Source organism: Lithobates pipiens, unplaced genomic scaffold (genome assembly GCF_037356315.1).
Source record: "Lithobates pipiens isolate NorthernLeopardFrog02 unplaced genomic scaffold, aLitPip1_a1.2 Scaffold_25, whole genome shotgun sequence".
Taxonomy (NCBI): domain Eukaryota; kingdom Metazoa; phylum Chordata; class Amphibia; order Anura; family Ranidae; genus Lithobates; species Lithobates pipiens.
The window spans coordinates 198,104,248-198,118,747 of record NW_027507787.1 but is presented as its reverse complement, the minus strand read 5'-3'; the positions used below and the strand labels follow the sequence as shown (position 1 = coordinate 198,118,747).

At 40.4% G+C, this 14,500-nt stretch overlaps 1 protein-coding gene across 2 annotated transcripts in view; it reads left to right on the top strand.

The window, feature by feature from the left end:
• The window catches only part of REEP3 (receptor accessory protein 3), a 179,342-nt gene that overhangs the window by 151,994 nt on the left and 12,848 nt on the right, over positions 1–14,500 (top strand). For both annotated transcript variants that reach the window (XM_077455416.1, XM_077455415.1), the window contains exon 6: positions 5,118–5,265. In XM_077455416.1, the coding sequence (XP_077311542.1) occupies positions 5,118–5,265 (148 nt within the window). The remainder of the gene's footprint in view (positions 1–5,117; positions 5,266–14,500) is intronic.

The following is a 14,500-nucleotide window of genomic DNA, read 5'->3' as shown; positions in this document are numbered from 1 at the left end:
CTTCTCCTTCTATCAGTCTGAGCTCTGCTATGCAGTATATTAATAAGGCCAAATCTAGGGACATAAAGTGGGCCTTCACTCTATAAATCAACTTTGACTATTTTGTAATCAGTATACTGCTAGCAGTAGTAAATAGATAAGAAAGTATATATATATTTTTTTACATTTTCTATTGTTACTGGTTTCCATGTCTAGGCAAATTATCCAGGAATCTTTAGGAGGGGAGGGGTTTTCTCAGCTAAGCACACCCTCCTGCCTGCATGAGCTAAGGGCAGATGGATTCCAGGAAGTAAATCCTACATGAATCACCAGTCCGTACTCAAGATGGCCATGGCCAGAAGGGGTACTGGGTTGTTTTTCAAAGTGATTTCTCAACAAACTAAAGCACAGAGACATAAATAGATGGTTGAGTTTGCTTTGAATATTAAATTAGTGTTTTTACCTCCTCTTCATAAACCCCCTCTCTGTGATCACCATAAAAACAATCCCTATCTAAATGGTTGTTTTTAATTACCTTTAATCGCAGTCACGTGACTCCGCAGCCTCCAGTCCTCTCCTATTCTGCATGGTGTGGACATTTCTTATTGTATGTCTGCCATTGGGTGCTTCTTAGGACAGAGAAGAGGACCCGAGTCATCACAGTGGTCTCAAGGCATTATCTTAGTGCTGGAATAACGGTCCCTGGTACCGAAACTGGTGGCAGTAAGGGACCTGAATAGGGGGGCAAAATCTGAACATAGATGGTTAGAATCTCAGCCGGTTCAGCAGGGATTGGTCCAGATTCAAACCATCTATGGGCAGGCTGATTGTACCCAAGTCGATCCATTGATTGACATGGGTACAACTAGGATATCAGATTTTTACACACTATTATTGCCAGAGGCTATAGGTGCTAGCAATAATCACTGTGTTCTCCCGGAAGGGGCGGCTTCCCGGCTTCGGTAGCTCCGTGGGAGCACTGACTGTGCTCTTGGGGGAGTCAAGCTATTTACTGCAACCCATGGTTGTAGGAAAGAAAATTGCATCACCTATGGCCTGCCCGAAGGTGAGTATTTAGTACCTTAGAGACACAAAAGCCTGTCAGTATAGGTTAGAGGGGGGGTGGAAGGGAGGGGTGATAAAAGTTCAGTTTTATCCTAGAGAGGGGCTTTAAACTGCTTGCAATAAAAAAAAAAAAACATTCAATGATGTATTCATTCTGTGTCTTTTATATTTGTCTAGATTTTGCCTTTTAATCTTGTGTTATGCATAGAAGGGCTCGAGCACGGGGCATCTGTGCTTGTTACTTTCAAAATTAAAAAAAACGAAAAAGCAATAGGACAAAGACTTTATAGTAGAGAGTAGAACAGAACAATAGTCCTTTAATCAAAGACAGATATGCTGTCTGACTGAGTAGAGAACAAAGAATTCTCAGTGTAATCACTTTAATTTGATGGTGAATAAAGAAAAGTTGTTAATAAGAATAATGCTAAAGGTGGTGCCTTCAGTGGTTTCTGGGAAACGACTATCACTGCCAACTTTTATTACAAAAGGTAATAATGATCACACAGCAGAAACGCCACTATTTGCATTACTTTTCAAAATTGTGGATTCAGATCTGTATGTGCAAGTTGCCAAGGGGCATCTTTTAGATGAATAATTCCCTTAGTAAACATGGCAGTAAATGAAAAACAAAACAGCTGCCCACCGAGGCTCTTTTAAAGTTTGTTGTTAAATATTCTGTATAGTTTTGCGAAAGTGAGTCATTCTTAATCCCTGTGGTCGGTGGCACCACTTTAAAAATATCATAGATTCTGACGCATTTTCCTCTTGTTACATCTGTCACTGTATGTAGGGTAGCATGGTGCTGGGGTTGGAGAGCTGATAAGAATGCAAATGAGTAATTTATCTTAATTTGTTTGTGCTTCATACCCAGTGCTACCTATCACTGAGAAACCGTAATTGCAATGAGGATAATAATAATTAGGCCGAGCCGGAGGACTGATATGTTATACAGTGGGTATAAAAAGTCTACACACCCTTGGTAAAATTTCAGGTTTCTGTAATGTAAAAAAATGGCACAAAGATAAATCATTTCAGAACTTTTTACACCTTTAATGTATAACCTGTACAACTCAATTGAAAAACTGAAATCTTTTAGGGGGGAGAAGTAAAAATAAAAAAAAATAAAAAATAATATGGTTGCATAAGTGTGCACACCCTTAAACTAATACTTTGTTGAAGCACCTTTTGATTTTATTACAGCACTCATTCTTTTTGGGTATGAGTCTATCAGCATGGCACATCTTGACTTGGCAATATTTGCCCACTCTTCTTCGCAAAAACACTGCAAATCCGCCATATTGCTTGGGCATCTTCTGTGCACAGCCCTCTTCAGATCACCCCACAGATTTTCAATCAGATTCAGGTCGGGGCTCTGGCGGGGACATTCCAAAACTTTAATCTTCTTCCTGTGAAGCCATTCCTTTGTTGATTTGGTTGTATGCTTTGGGTCGTTGTCATGCTGAAAGATGAAGTTCTTCTTCATGTTCAGCTTTCTAGCAGAAGCCTGAAGGTTTTGTGCCAATATTGACTGGTATTTGAAACTGTTCATGATTCCCTCTACCTTGACTAATGCATCTGCTCCAGCTGAAGAAAAACAGCCCCAAAGCATGATGCTGCCACCATCATGCTTCACGGTGGGTATGGTGTTCTTTTGGTGATGTGCAGTGTTGTTTTTTGAGCCAAAAATATCTTTTGGAATTGATAATCGGCCAAAAAGAACATCACAGAAACCTGAAATTTTAACAGGGGTGTGTAGACTTTTTATATCCTCTGTATATATTTCTGAGATTCATCAGATACAACAATGCCATGTTGCCATCAGAATATATTTATTAAATCAGTTATATTCATTCCAGATTCATTAAAACAAAAGGAATTCAGTGTTTTATAGCTTGAGTACAAGCAGCCACAGTTTGAGTACAAAAATCTGTTCTCTGCCAGCAGCTGCAGAGTAGGACCCTGGCATAGTACCCCTACTCAGTCACCCCCCAAAAAAGTGTAGTGTAACAAATGACAGTAGGCAGTTCCTTTATTTAATACATTTTTAAAAACTGTCCCTCTGTGCCACCGCCGACCTGAAAAAAGAAACAAGCCTCCAGTCCCAATGAAGGCCAGCAAAGCTGCCTGACAGCTCCTAAATAACGAAGGGGTGGTGCCATCCAGTGATGTCGCCGTTTGGCATCGCTCCTTGTGACATCACTGACCCAGCATGCCCTTGGTCGATGCCATCACAAGGGGTGGTGCCATCTGGCAAAATCACCAGGTGGCCCTGCCCTTAGTTATTTAAAAGCTGTCAGATGGCGGAGTTGTGTTGTGTTTTTATTTACTTTTTACACTTTTTTGGTGAATGAGTAGGGGTACCATGTACCCCTACTCATTCACATGGGAGGGGGAATGGGATCTGGGTGCCCCCTTGTTAAAGGGGGCTTCCAGATTCCGATAAGCCCCCCCGCCCAGAAGACTCCCACAATCACGGGTCAGGGTTGTGGAGAAAAGACCCTTATACTCATTAACATAAGGACAAAGTGCTTTGGGGGCCACATGCCCTCATGCTGAGGGCATGTGGTCTGGTATAGTTCAGGAGGGGGGACCTGAGGCTGCATGCTTGGATAAGGGTCTGGTATGGCTTTTGGGGAGGGGGACCCCATGCTGGGTTTTTTTTTTCCCATTTTTTTTCCATTCTTTCCTTTACAGTGTGGAATCCCGCTGATAGCTAATGAGTCATCGGTTGTTAAGGACACAGCGGCCAGCTTCCTGCCCCGCTCCTTAACAACCGGCTTTTCTTCACACAGAATTTGAATTGGTCGATTCGTTTTCGACCGATCCGAATTCAAATTGTTATGAAAATTTAGAATTTTTGTGCTTACCAGGAAGAAAATAAAGAAATCAAACAAAGCAAAACAAATTTTTCCATTCTGCACATATCTAGCAACTTTGTAGAGCACATTTAAAACGATCACATTGGTCAAAGCCAAAGTCGTACCAAAGTCGCATCAAAGTTGCATCAAGTTAAAGGTTAAAGTCACAATGGAAATCACATGTTTTTTTTAGTCGCACAAGTGTGAATAGACTCTTAACTGGCAGGGTAGTTACCTGTAAAAGTTACTTTTCTTTAGCAGAGATAAATGAGGTCTTCTTCCCTACTAGACAGTGCTGTGCTGTGTGACAGAGCAATGTGAATGTAAGAACTGGATGGAAGGGAATACAAATTCATTAGCATTATTTAGCCACTTGCCTGGAGTTCAGCTTTAATAAAGTTATACAAGTATGGCACTGCAAGCATGTAAAATTTGCATCAGCATAGTACATGTTAATGGATCCATCAGAACAAAGTTTCCCTTTATTTCTGGTCTAAATGAGGTATGTATGTATGTATTATTATTATTATTATTATTATTATTATACTGGATTTATATAGCGCCAACAGTTTGCATATAACAGTTTGGTATGTAAAATGAGGTATGTTGTTGCTAATCCCATGTGGCCAGTGGTTGTTTATGTTATTAAGGCCAATCGCACGGGCCTTTGGCCATGCTGCGAATCTCAGTGGTAAGATTCTACTGATTCCTTCGGGTTGGGATTGACAGCAGTATGTGGATAGCTGTAGTACAAAGTGCGTCCAGCCGTTATCACCGCAGGTTTTGTTGGCTGTGCAAACAGTCACCAATAGCTGCTGCTGCTGACAGCCTGTCATTGCACTGTACAGACCCCGCAGCCACAGCTGTCAGTTGCAGCCACAGGAATTGGTGTATTCTTGCCACTGGGATTCACAATGTGGTTAAGTGGCCGTGCGAATGGAGCCTTAGGAAGCCTGCGATGGATACAGACGCAGCTGTATTTTAGTTTTAATTTCCATGACTTCAGTGTAACACCTCCTCCCACTTGTTTACCATGCCTTCCAAGTGTCAGGAATACAATGTTCTATGAAATAGAAACACTCTGCTGTGCAGTGGAAATATTTAATGGTTTGTCCTTGCTTCTAGTTATTTTTTTTTGTATCACTGTCAAATACACTAATGAAAAAACACAGATATTTCCAATGTGTTCTAAATCACACCTGTATGTTTGCCCAGGGCCAGGGGGCCATTACAGAACGCTTACGAAGCTTCAGTATGCACGATCTGACCGCGATACAAGGGGATGAAGCTGTGGGGGGCAAATCCTTTCCGCCCCTTCAAGAAGCACAGAAGAAGTCGAAAACCATGTCCAGTAAAACCCCAGGTAAGTCAGACAGTGTCTGTTTGCAGTATTATGTATGGTGTGTACTAGAGCTGCACGATTCTGGCCAAAATGAGAATCATGATTTTTTTGCTTAGAATAAAAAGATTACGATTCTCTCACGATTCTCGCGACGTAAAATCTTTCACATTATACAAAAAACAAAAAAATGGGCTAACATTACTGGTTTCGATTTTTTTTTTTAAAATTAAAGTAATAAAAAAATATGCATTTAAAAAGATCCCTGCGCAAATACAGTGTGACATAAAATATTGCAACAACCACCATTTTATTCTCTAAGGTGTCTACTAAAAAAAAGTATATATAATGTTTGGGTTCTAAGTAATTTTCTAGCAAAAAGAAATTATTTTAACTTGAAACCAACAAATGTCAGAAAATGGTTCAGTGTTTAAGTGGTTCAACTTTTTTCACTTACACACACAGTCTATTCCATTGACAAATGTTTATACTTAAGTTCAACTAATAAAGAATGTTTTGATTCTTGGCAGACTGCCCAGTTTTTCTCTTCCTTTCTTTTGATGGCTGTGGCTTCAGAAGAGCAGAAAGAATTCTTTACATAGCACGAATTGGGAAACACTTTAATTAAGATCGCGATAACGATTCTTGACCATTAATTGTGCAGCTCTAGTATGTACCAAGTGTTTCCTGGGCAGAACGCACAACTGGTCAGTTTGCGAAGCACTTTACTGCAGTTATTTTCTGTGGCCACTCCCTGTCCTAGGCTGTATGATCAAGTTTAAGGCTCCATGCACACTGGAGCTCATAAACTGCAGTTTATTGGAGTTTGGGCGTTTTTTTAAAAAGCCCATAAACTCCACTCTATGTTAGCCTATGTGTCCATGCACACATGGATGTTTTTTTAGCTTTAATGAGCAGTGGAGTTTATGTTTTTTTTTCTGAAAGCCAGAAATTTGCGTTCAAAGTGCAGTTTTTCAGCGCCAAAAAAACGACAAATGCCGATAAACGCTCATAAACACACGTTAATTAGTGTTCGGCATTCTATTTTTTCAATGCATTGCGGGAGTTTGGAATGCACTGTGGGATTTTTGGAGTGTCCTCTGTGTATTTAATTGAAAACGCCCATAAACGCTAATGCTATTAAACGCCCATAAAGGCTAATGCTAATAAACGCTCATAAACGCTAGTACAAAAACACGTTTTTCAACCAGCATTTTCAGAAAAAGCTTTTTTAAGCTTCAGTGTGCATGGAGCGCTAAGTGTTCACCTTTGTCACATATTTTAGCAGCTGGTATGCCTAAAATACAAGACAATACTTCTGTGCATATTCACTTTTTATCAGGGGTCAAGTCCTGGGAAAAAAAGTGTGGGAACTCAGTCAAGACCCCCCTCCCCCCACCTCAAAAATAAAAAAAGTGTGTGTATGTGTAACTATATCAGGGTGGATTTGATTTAAATCCTGATTTAAATCTTGATTTAACCACTTCAGTCCCAGAAGAATTTACCCCTTTCCTGACCAGAGCACTTATTGCAATTCAGCACTGCGTCGCTTTAACTGATGGTTTTTATTTTTTTCGTTATAAACAAAAAAAGAGTGACCATTTTGGAAAAAAAACGCATTATTTTTTATTTTTTGCTATAATAAATATCCCCCAAAAATATATTAAAAAAAACATATTTTTTTCCTCAGTTTAGGCCGATATGTATTCTTCTACATATTTTTGGTAAAAAAAAAAAAAGCGCATATTGATTGGTTTGCGCAAAAGTTATAGTGTCTACAAGATAGGGGATAGATTTATAGTATTTTTATTATTATTATTATTATTTTTACTAGATGGCGGTGATCTGCGATTTTTATCAGAACTGCGACATAATGGCGGACACATCTGACAATTTTAACACATTTTTGGAACCATTGGCATTAATACAGCAATCAGTGCGATTAAAAATGCAATGATTACTGTAAAAATGTCACTGGCAGTAAAGGGGTTAACACTAGGGGGCGGTGAAGGGGTTAACTGTGTTCTCTGGGAGGTGATTATAACTGAAGGGGGAGGGACTAACTACAGGAAGTGACAGATCGTGGTTCCTAGCTAATAGGAACACACGATCTGTCACTCCTGTCAGAACAGAACAGGGAAGTGTGTGTTTACAAACACTCATCGTTAAATGTAAGGACTTATTATTGCTGGTAGTTAGAATTGTTATTATTTGCAAACAAAAGGTTTCCTATTTAGAATAATAAGCTGTCAGGTTAGTAAAACAGCGATATCCGAACCGATTCAATCATACAGTTTGTAGTGTACATAGATTTGCAAAACAATGGGATAAAGGAACATTCCTGAATTTTGGTTTAACTCATGGTTACTGTGATATTGTGTGAATGCATCAATACAGTGCATGTTATCTCAGCTTCCAAAGTTTGGATTAATTGAATGAGTTTACCAAAAATGTAAATATTGCAGAATATGCAGCCTCATGCTACATAACGAAGCTTCATTTCATGTTGAATAAAATAAATTATTACCATATATACTCGAGTATAAGCCGAGATTTTCAGCCCCTTTTTTAGGCTGAAAGTGCCCCCATTGGCTTATACTCGAGTCACCGCCGTCTGCCTACTTGATCAGCGCGTCGTGCAGACAGACGGCGGCCATTCCACTGTTCAAAAGCCGCGCCTCCCTGTCCGTGATAGGCGGAACACTGACTGCTGGGAAATTGAGTGTTCCGCCTATCACGGACATCCTCTCATCCTCGTCCGTAGTATGAGGATGAGCGGATGTCCGTGATAGGCGGAACACTGACTGCTGGGAAATTGAGTGTTCCGCCTATCACAGACAGGGAGGCGCGGCTTTTGAACAGTGGAATGGCCGCCGTCTGTCACAGACGAGGAGGAGAGGTGCGGCTTTTGAATCCTGGAATGGCCGCCATATGTTTTTATGACATGCTGATAGGTGCAAAATGGCACACGGAGCTGCAGATGGGCACAGAGCTGCAGAAGGACACAGAGGCTGCAGATTGGCACACGGAGGCATGCACAGGACACAGGTAGGCTGCAATGGACACAGGGAGGTACACAGGGAGGTATGCAGCTGCAGATGGGCATTGTTGACCCTCTTTTCCACTCTTTTAAGCTGTAACAGTAGCTGCTGCATGTCTCATCTTCGGCTTATACACGAGTCAATAAGTTTTCCCAGTTTTTTTGTGGTAAATTAGGGGCCTCGGCTTATATTCGAGTCGACCTATACTCGAGTATATACATTAACATATCTTAAAGCTCCAAAAGCATTTTATTAAAATAAATCTGATAAAAATCCAAAAAATCGGTTTTAAATAATAAAAAAAAAAATACAATTTAAATAAAAAAAATTGACGTAGCCACGTGTAACAGCTCCCAAAACTGACGGCTAGAAGCAGAGGAATAGGGATTGGAATGTAAATGAAATGAAAATGAAATATGAACAAAGCATATCCCTCCATATTCTGTCACAATTCAGAGCACCAAGTATAATTTCTGTCTACTGTCCTGTTCCTTAGCTAGTTTTCCTGACACCAACAGAAATAAGGTGAAGGAGAATGATCTCCAACACACTGCCTGTGATTTATGGCCTCAGCTCTTCCCTCCAGTCAGCTCTCAGAGCTCTCTTCACTGAGCTCTAGTGTGTATAATTTCAGCTCTCTGCCCCCTGTTTTCTGAAAATGCAGACAAGCTTTATAATTTCTGCATTTTGACTGGATGAAGAGAAGACTGCAGATAAACATGTACAACTACGCATTATGACCTTTGAGCGCCTAAACCTCTCCTATTACCAGCAGCTGGTTTGTGAGTATTCAAGGCATTGTTTTGCGCCCAGAACTATGTTGCTCCTGCCTTGTTGTGGCACAGCATGTCGTACTCCCAAACATGCGGGTAGCAGTCCTGCTGTAACAGGTTCCTTTAGCTCTGTTGCATCCCAGAGACAGCATGTGCCCATTTTGGATCTCAAAGGTTCTACATGTCTTCATTTTTACAAAAAAATTCTGCATGGAATATATAGCTTCTTCCATCATGAAGACTATCTGGCCTCTGTGGACATCAAGGATACATATTTGCATGTCCCATTTTTTATCAGGGCATCAGCACTTCCTTCTCCTTGCTGTGGGCCCCCAGCACTCCCAGTTCATAGCTCTGCCATTTGGCCTGTCTCGCGCACTCTGAGTGTTCACCAAGATGTTGGCTCCCGCCTTGTTATGCTACCAGGACATCCGCATTGTGGGATATCAAAACAACCTTTTAAGCAGTTGGCACAGGTTCTGGATGATAACATGATGTGGATAGCTCAGACCTTGAAAAGATTTAGTTAGATCCTGAACCTTCAGAATTCAGCATTAGAACTGACTTATCGTTTCAAATATCTGGGTCTTATCCTAGACACTGCAGAAGCCAGAGTTTTTCTTCTCCAAGAGAAAATTCAAAGTCTCTGCTCACAGGCATAGACACTTCAGTCCTGAAATTGACTAACTTTTTCTTCTAAATGAGGGTCCTGGGGCTGATAATTGCCTCCTCTGAGGCAGGTTGTGGCCTGATCGCTCAAGAATCCAGTTCTGGAGGTAATCTTTCCTCCAAATCTCCTGGAAGATACAACAGATTCCAGCGTGATGGACTGGGGAAGAGACCTAGTTACTGTTTCTTTGTAGTCAACATTCTGAAGCTCTGAGTGTTTTGGTTGTCCCTACAAACCAGAAGCCTTGGTGGATTAAGAAAGGTGGAAATGATTCTGCCTTAGGCCGGGCTTCACGATACAGCTGCTGTTTACATGCCAGGGCTGGAAAGTTGTCAGTCAAACTTTCTCAGTTTTCAGCACCTGGATCTGCCAAAATGGGTTCTACACCCGGTGGTGTTTCAGGACTTGTGTCACAGGTGGGGAAAGCTTGATGTAGACCTCCAGGCTCAACAACAAACTATTTGTCTCCAGGTACAACGATCCTCTAGCTCAGGGGTCTCAAAACTTTCTAAACAAAGGGCCAGTTTACTGTCCTCCAGTCTTTAGGAGGGCCAGACTGTGGCCATTGGGAGTAGAAATTGTCCAGGCATCAGTGGGAGTAAACAATGCATCTTTGTTATTGTGTAGAGGAATAGTTACCAATCGATGGCGTTAGAGGGAGGAATAATGCCCAATCATTGGTGTCAGTTGGGGGAATAGTGGTCCATTGTTGGTGTCAGTGGGAGAAATAATGCCCCATTGGTGTCAGTTTGAAGAATAGTGCCCTATCGTTGGGGTCAATGGGAGAAATTATGCCCCATGGATGCCAGTAGCAGGATAATTGCTCCATTGTTGGTTCCAGTAGGAGGAAAAGTGTCTTGTGTCAGTGGAAAAGTGCCCCAAGGACCAGATAAAGGCAAGAAAGGCCACAGTTTGGAGACCTAATAATAAAAAGGAACACACTACTCAGACTTTACAGTTTGGAGACCTTTGCAGTTTCAGTACAACTTGATTCTAAGCTTTCTCCCCTTGAGATGAAGAACCTTTCGGTGATCCTCATAGCTCCAGATTGACCTAAGCAGATATAGTACACTGACTGGATCCGATTGCTAGCAGATGCTATCAGGATCTTCTGTCCCAAAGACCAGTTCACCATCCTTGTTCATGTTCACAATCTTTAACAGCATGGTTTAGCTTTTGCTAGACAACTGTAGTGTAAGCATATAAGGCTCTAGCTGGCATCATATGTGTCCTGGAACAACCTGGCTCTTCGGAGCTCATAAAGCTGCCATGAAAATGTATATTTTTATCTTCATAAGTATGCTTCCCATATCGTAAAAAGCCGAGACTTGGTTTGCTAGAGAACGTGGCATTGTAGGCAGCAGGAGGGACTGTGCCTATTCACCCCCCACCGATAAGTTTAGGCTTTTTAGGGGCTCTAGTAGCATACTATAGAGCTGGGTTTTCAAATTGCAGGTATGTGTGGATCCTCCGATCAATAAGCATTTATATATTGTATGCTTGCACTGACGATTCCCTTTAAATTGGGTATCTTTAGCTCTCAGAAGAACCTACTGTGCTGTAAAGAGTCTCTTCTTTTAAAAAAAAATATATAATAAAACAGTGTGTTAATCTCAACGTAATTTGTGAAGTGTCTTGCTGATATATTGCTGTTTTTTCCCCCAGACACTTGACTAGGCTATCTAGCAGGCTTCGCAATGATAGAATACAATGTAGGAGATGTGAATTCATAAGCATGTAGAAAAAAAAAAAGGATGGAAGATAAAAAGATTTCGGAGAAGGTTGGCTGGAAATGGTTCAGCACTGTGCAGACATGACTGAAAAACACAATGCTCCGCTGGTCTGCCAGGAATTTTAATAGCAGAGCTCTAAGTTGCTTGCAGATTGCCAGTTCACCACAGAAGAGGTCGTAGAAGGAAATATGAAGCTAGAATAAATTAAGGCAGATTTTTCAATATTCGGGGAGTTTTGTCCTTGTAGGCAGAATTACCAGTAAATTGCTGTTTAGTAATGGAAAATACAGTCTAAAGTAATTCCTATAGTCACCGCTGGGATAGTTGTTTCATCAAGTAAAACAATTCATATGGCTCTCATAATCCAAATAATTTAGGACATTTCATAATAATCTGTGTTCATGGATGTGATGTAGAATGGTTTGTTTTGAATAGAGGCAGGAAGTAGAAAATAATGTAACCCAGATGTTTGTGCTGAAGAAGAGTGCACTTTGCAAGCCAGTAAAACAGGGAGCTTGTGCCACCTAGTGGGTCTTTATGGAATGACATGGAGGCTAGTTTTCCAGGCTGATGAAACTACCTTATTTAGAAAATTTTCTTTTTCATTAACCTCCCTGGCGGTATGATTATTTCAGATTTTAGGTGCTGAAAGTGGTACAATTATTTTGCATGAAAATTTGGTGTTTTATATTGTAGTCCTGTAATTCTTAGGAATAACTCACTTAAATCTGTCCAAACCAGAGTCTAGCAGACATCCTGGGTATGATAAAGTTTGAAAAATGAAATCATAAATTATAATAAATAACTATAAATAATTATACCAAATAATAATATAATAATAATAAAAATTATTCAGTAATGTAATCAAATCAAAAACACTAAAATTTGCTGTCATTACTTTTCAATATTTGATGACGGATCTCCCTGCAAATCGCTATTGCTTAATTCTGCAAGTGATTCAAATTTATTATCGCTGTTTTCTAGCTGGTCTAAAACCATTTTTGATGTAAAGGGACAGTTTTGGTTGCTATGGACAATCTCCAGTTTCCAGGCATAAAGAACAGTTTTTATAAGATAAAACTGCATGCGGGGTACTGGGCAGACCACTAGGGACAAAGGGGATGTAAAATAATTACATACAGCAATGTAATCTGTAAGATTACATTATACTGTATGTAATGTGTGTATTTTACTTTTTGAATTTGGCGCTGTTCTCTGTCCCTGTGCATTGCAATGCTCGCAGGGAACGGAGCTCGGGTCCGTGATACATCGAGCGGAGCACGGCTCGCTCGTACAGCGGGGGGACATCACTGGATCCAGGGGACAAGGTAAGTAAACTCTCCCTGCATTCAGCGATGCGGTCCCGAGTCTGGCTTGGAGTTACCGCTTTTGGTATAAAATCTCCACCCCGAGCCAGAATTGAGAATACCGCCAGGGGGGTTAAGGGCCTATTCACACTGCAGTGTGTGTTAAATGTATGTAAATGCACGTGTGTTGACTTTCATTTGCATTCTGTGTTGTGGTGCATTTTCAAATGTGCTGCAATTCTTTTTTCTTTTTTTTTTTTTACTTCACTAAGCTTTTTTTTTTTTTTACTAAAGGCAAATCCACTTTACACTACAAGTGCAAATTGCACTTGGAATTGCACTGAAAGTGCACTTGGAAGTTCAGTCACTGTAGATCCGAGGGGGACATGCAAGGAAAATAGGTAGGTGCAATGTACAGGGATAGGGACAATTGTAGACACTCAGGTTGAACTGGATGGACTGGTGTCTTTATTCAACCTAAGTATGTAACTATGTAAAATAAAAAACAGAATTTTAGCTTGCACATGATTGAATGATCAAATCAGCAGAGCTTCCCCTCATTTCAGATCTACCCCTCAGAGCTACAGCGAATGCACTTCCAAGTGCACTTTCAGTGCAATTCCAAGTGCACTTTGCACTTGTAGTTTGCATTTGTAGTGCAAAGTGGATTTGCCTTTAGTAAATAACCCCCATTGTAAATAAATGCAAAACTCAAAACAGTCATTTGAAGTTTCCTTTACAAAAAAAGCTTAATTAAGTTAATAATAAAAAAAAGGAATGCACCACAACACAGAATGCAAATGAATGTCAACACACGTGAATTTATATAGGTTTAACACACACACTGCAGTGTGAATAGTCCCTTAATGAAAAAAAAAAAAGGTTCTAAATAAGGTAGTTTTATCAGCCTGGCAAACTAGCCTCCATGTCATTCCATAAAGACCCACTAGGATTGCATTTGTAGTGCAAAGTGGATTTGCCTTTCGTAAATAACCCCCATTGTGTTGCATTGTACTGAAAAAAGTAGGGCATGTTCTACTTTTTTTAAGCACAAGGCAGCACACATAGGCACTACACACGTGTTGATCAATGCATACTAGCACATCTGATGTCATTGGACCCTTGAGCTGCATATACATCAGTAAAATGAATGCATTGGTGGCATACATTCTGATACCAGTCCATGTACTGTTTTTTTGAGAAATGTTAAATACATCCACATTTACACACCTCCCAGCATTTGTTCTTTTGAAATGAGGTATTACTAATCTTCAGTCCATTCACCCAATATGTTTAAACGTTCAAAATGGCTGTTCTACCTGTTCAGAAATACATGTATTCTCAGTACAGGTAGCCTGTAGCCTTCATTGCTGTGCGCACAGCACTGTAAAGAAGCTGCAGCTCCCTACATATAGTATATAAGTGTGTATATACACCCTACACTAAGGCACCCTTCTATCTATCTATATGTGAAACTAGATGGAACTGTGTCTTTTTTTCAACCTTAATAACTATAACCCTCCCCTTCTTTACACTCTAAAACATAATCCTCCCCTACGTGCACTCTATACATAACCCTTACAGTGAATGTGACTTTTACCAAACATTCTGATGGAGAATCAGTCGCTGTAATTTAAGACATGATCTTGAAAGATTCACTGGCAGATAATGTATGCTGTCAGTTCTTAAGCCTAGCACACACAGGCCGAATGTCAGGTGGCAGCCAGTTCAATAG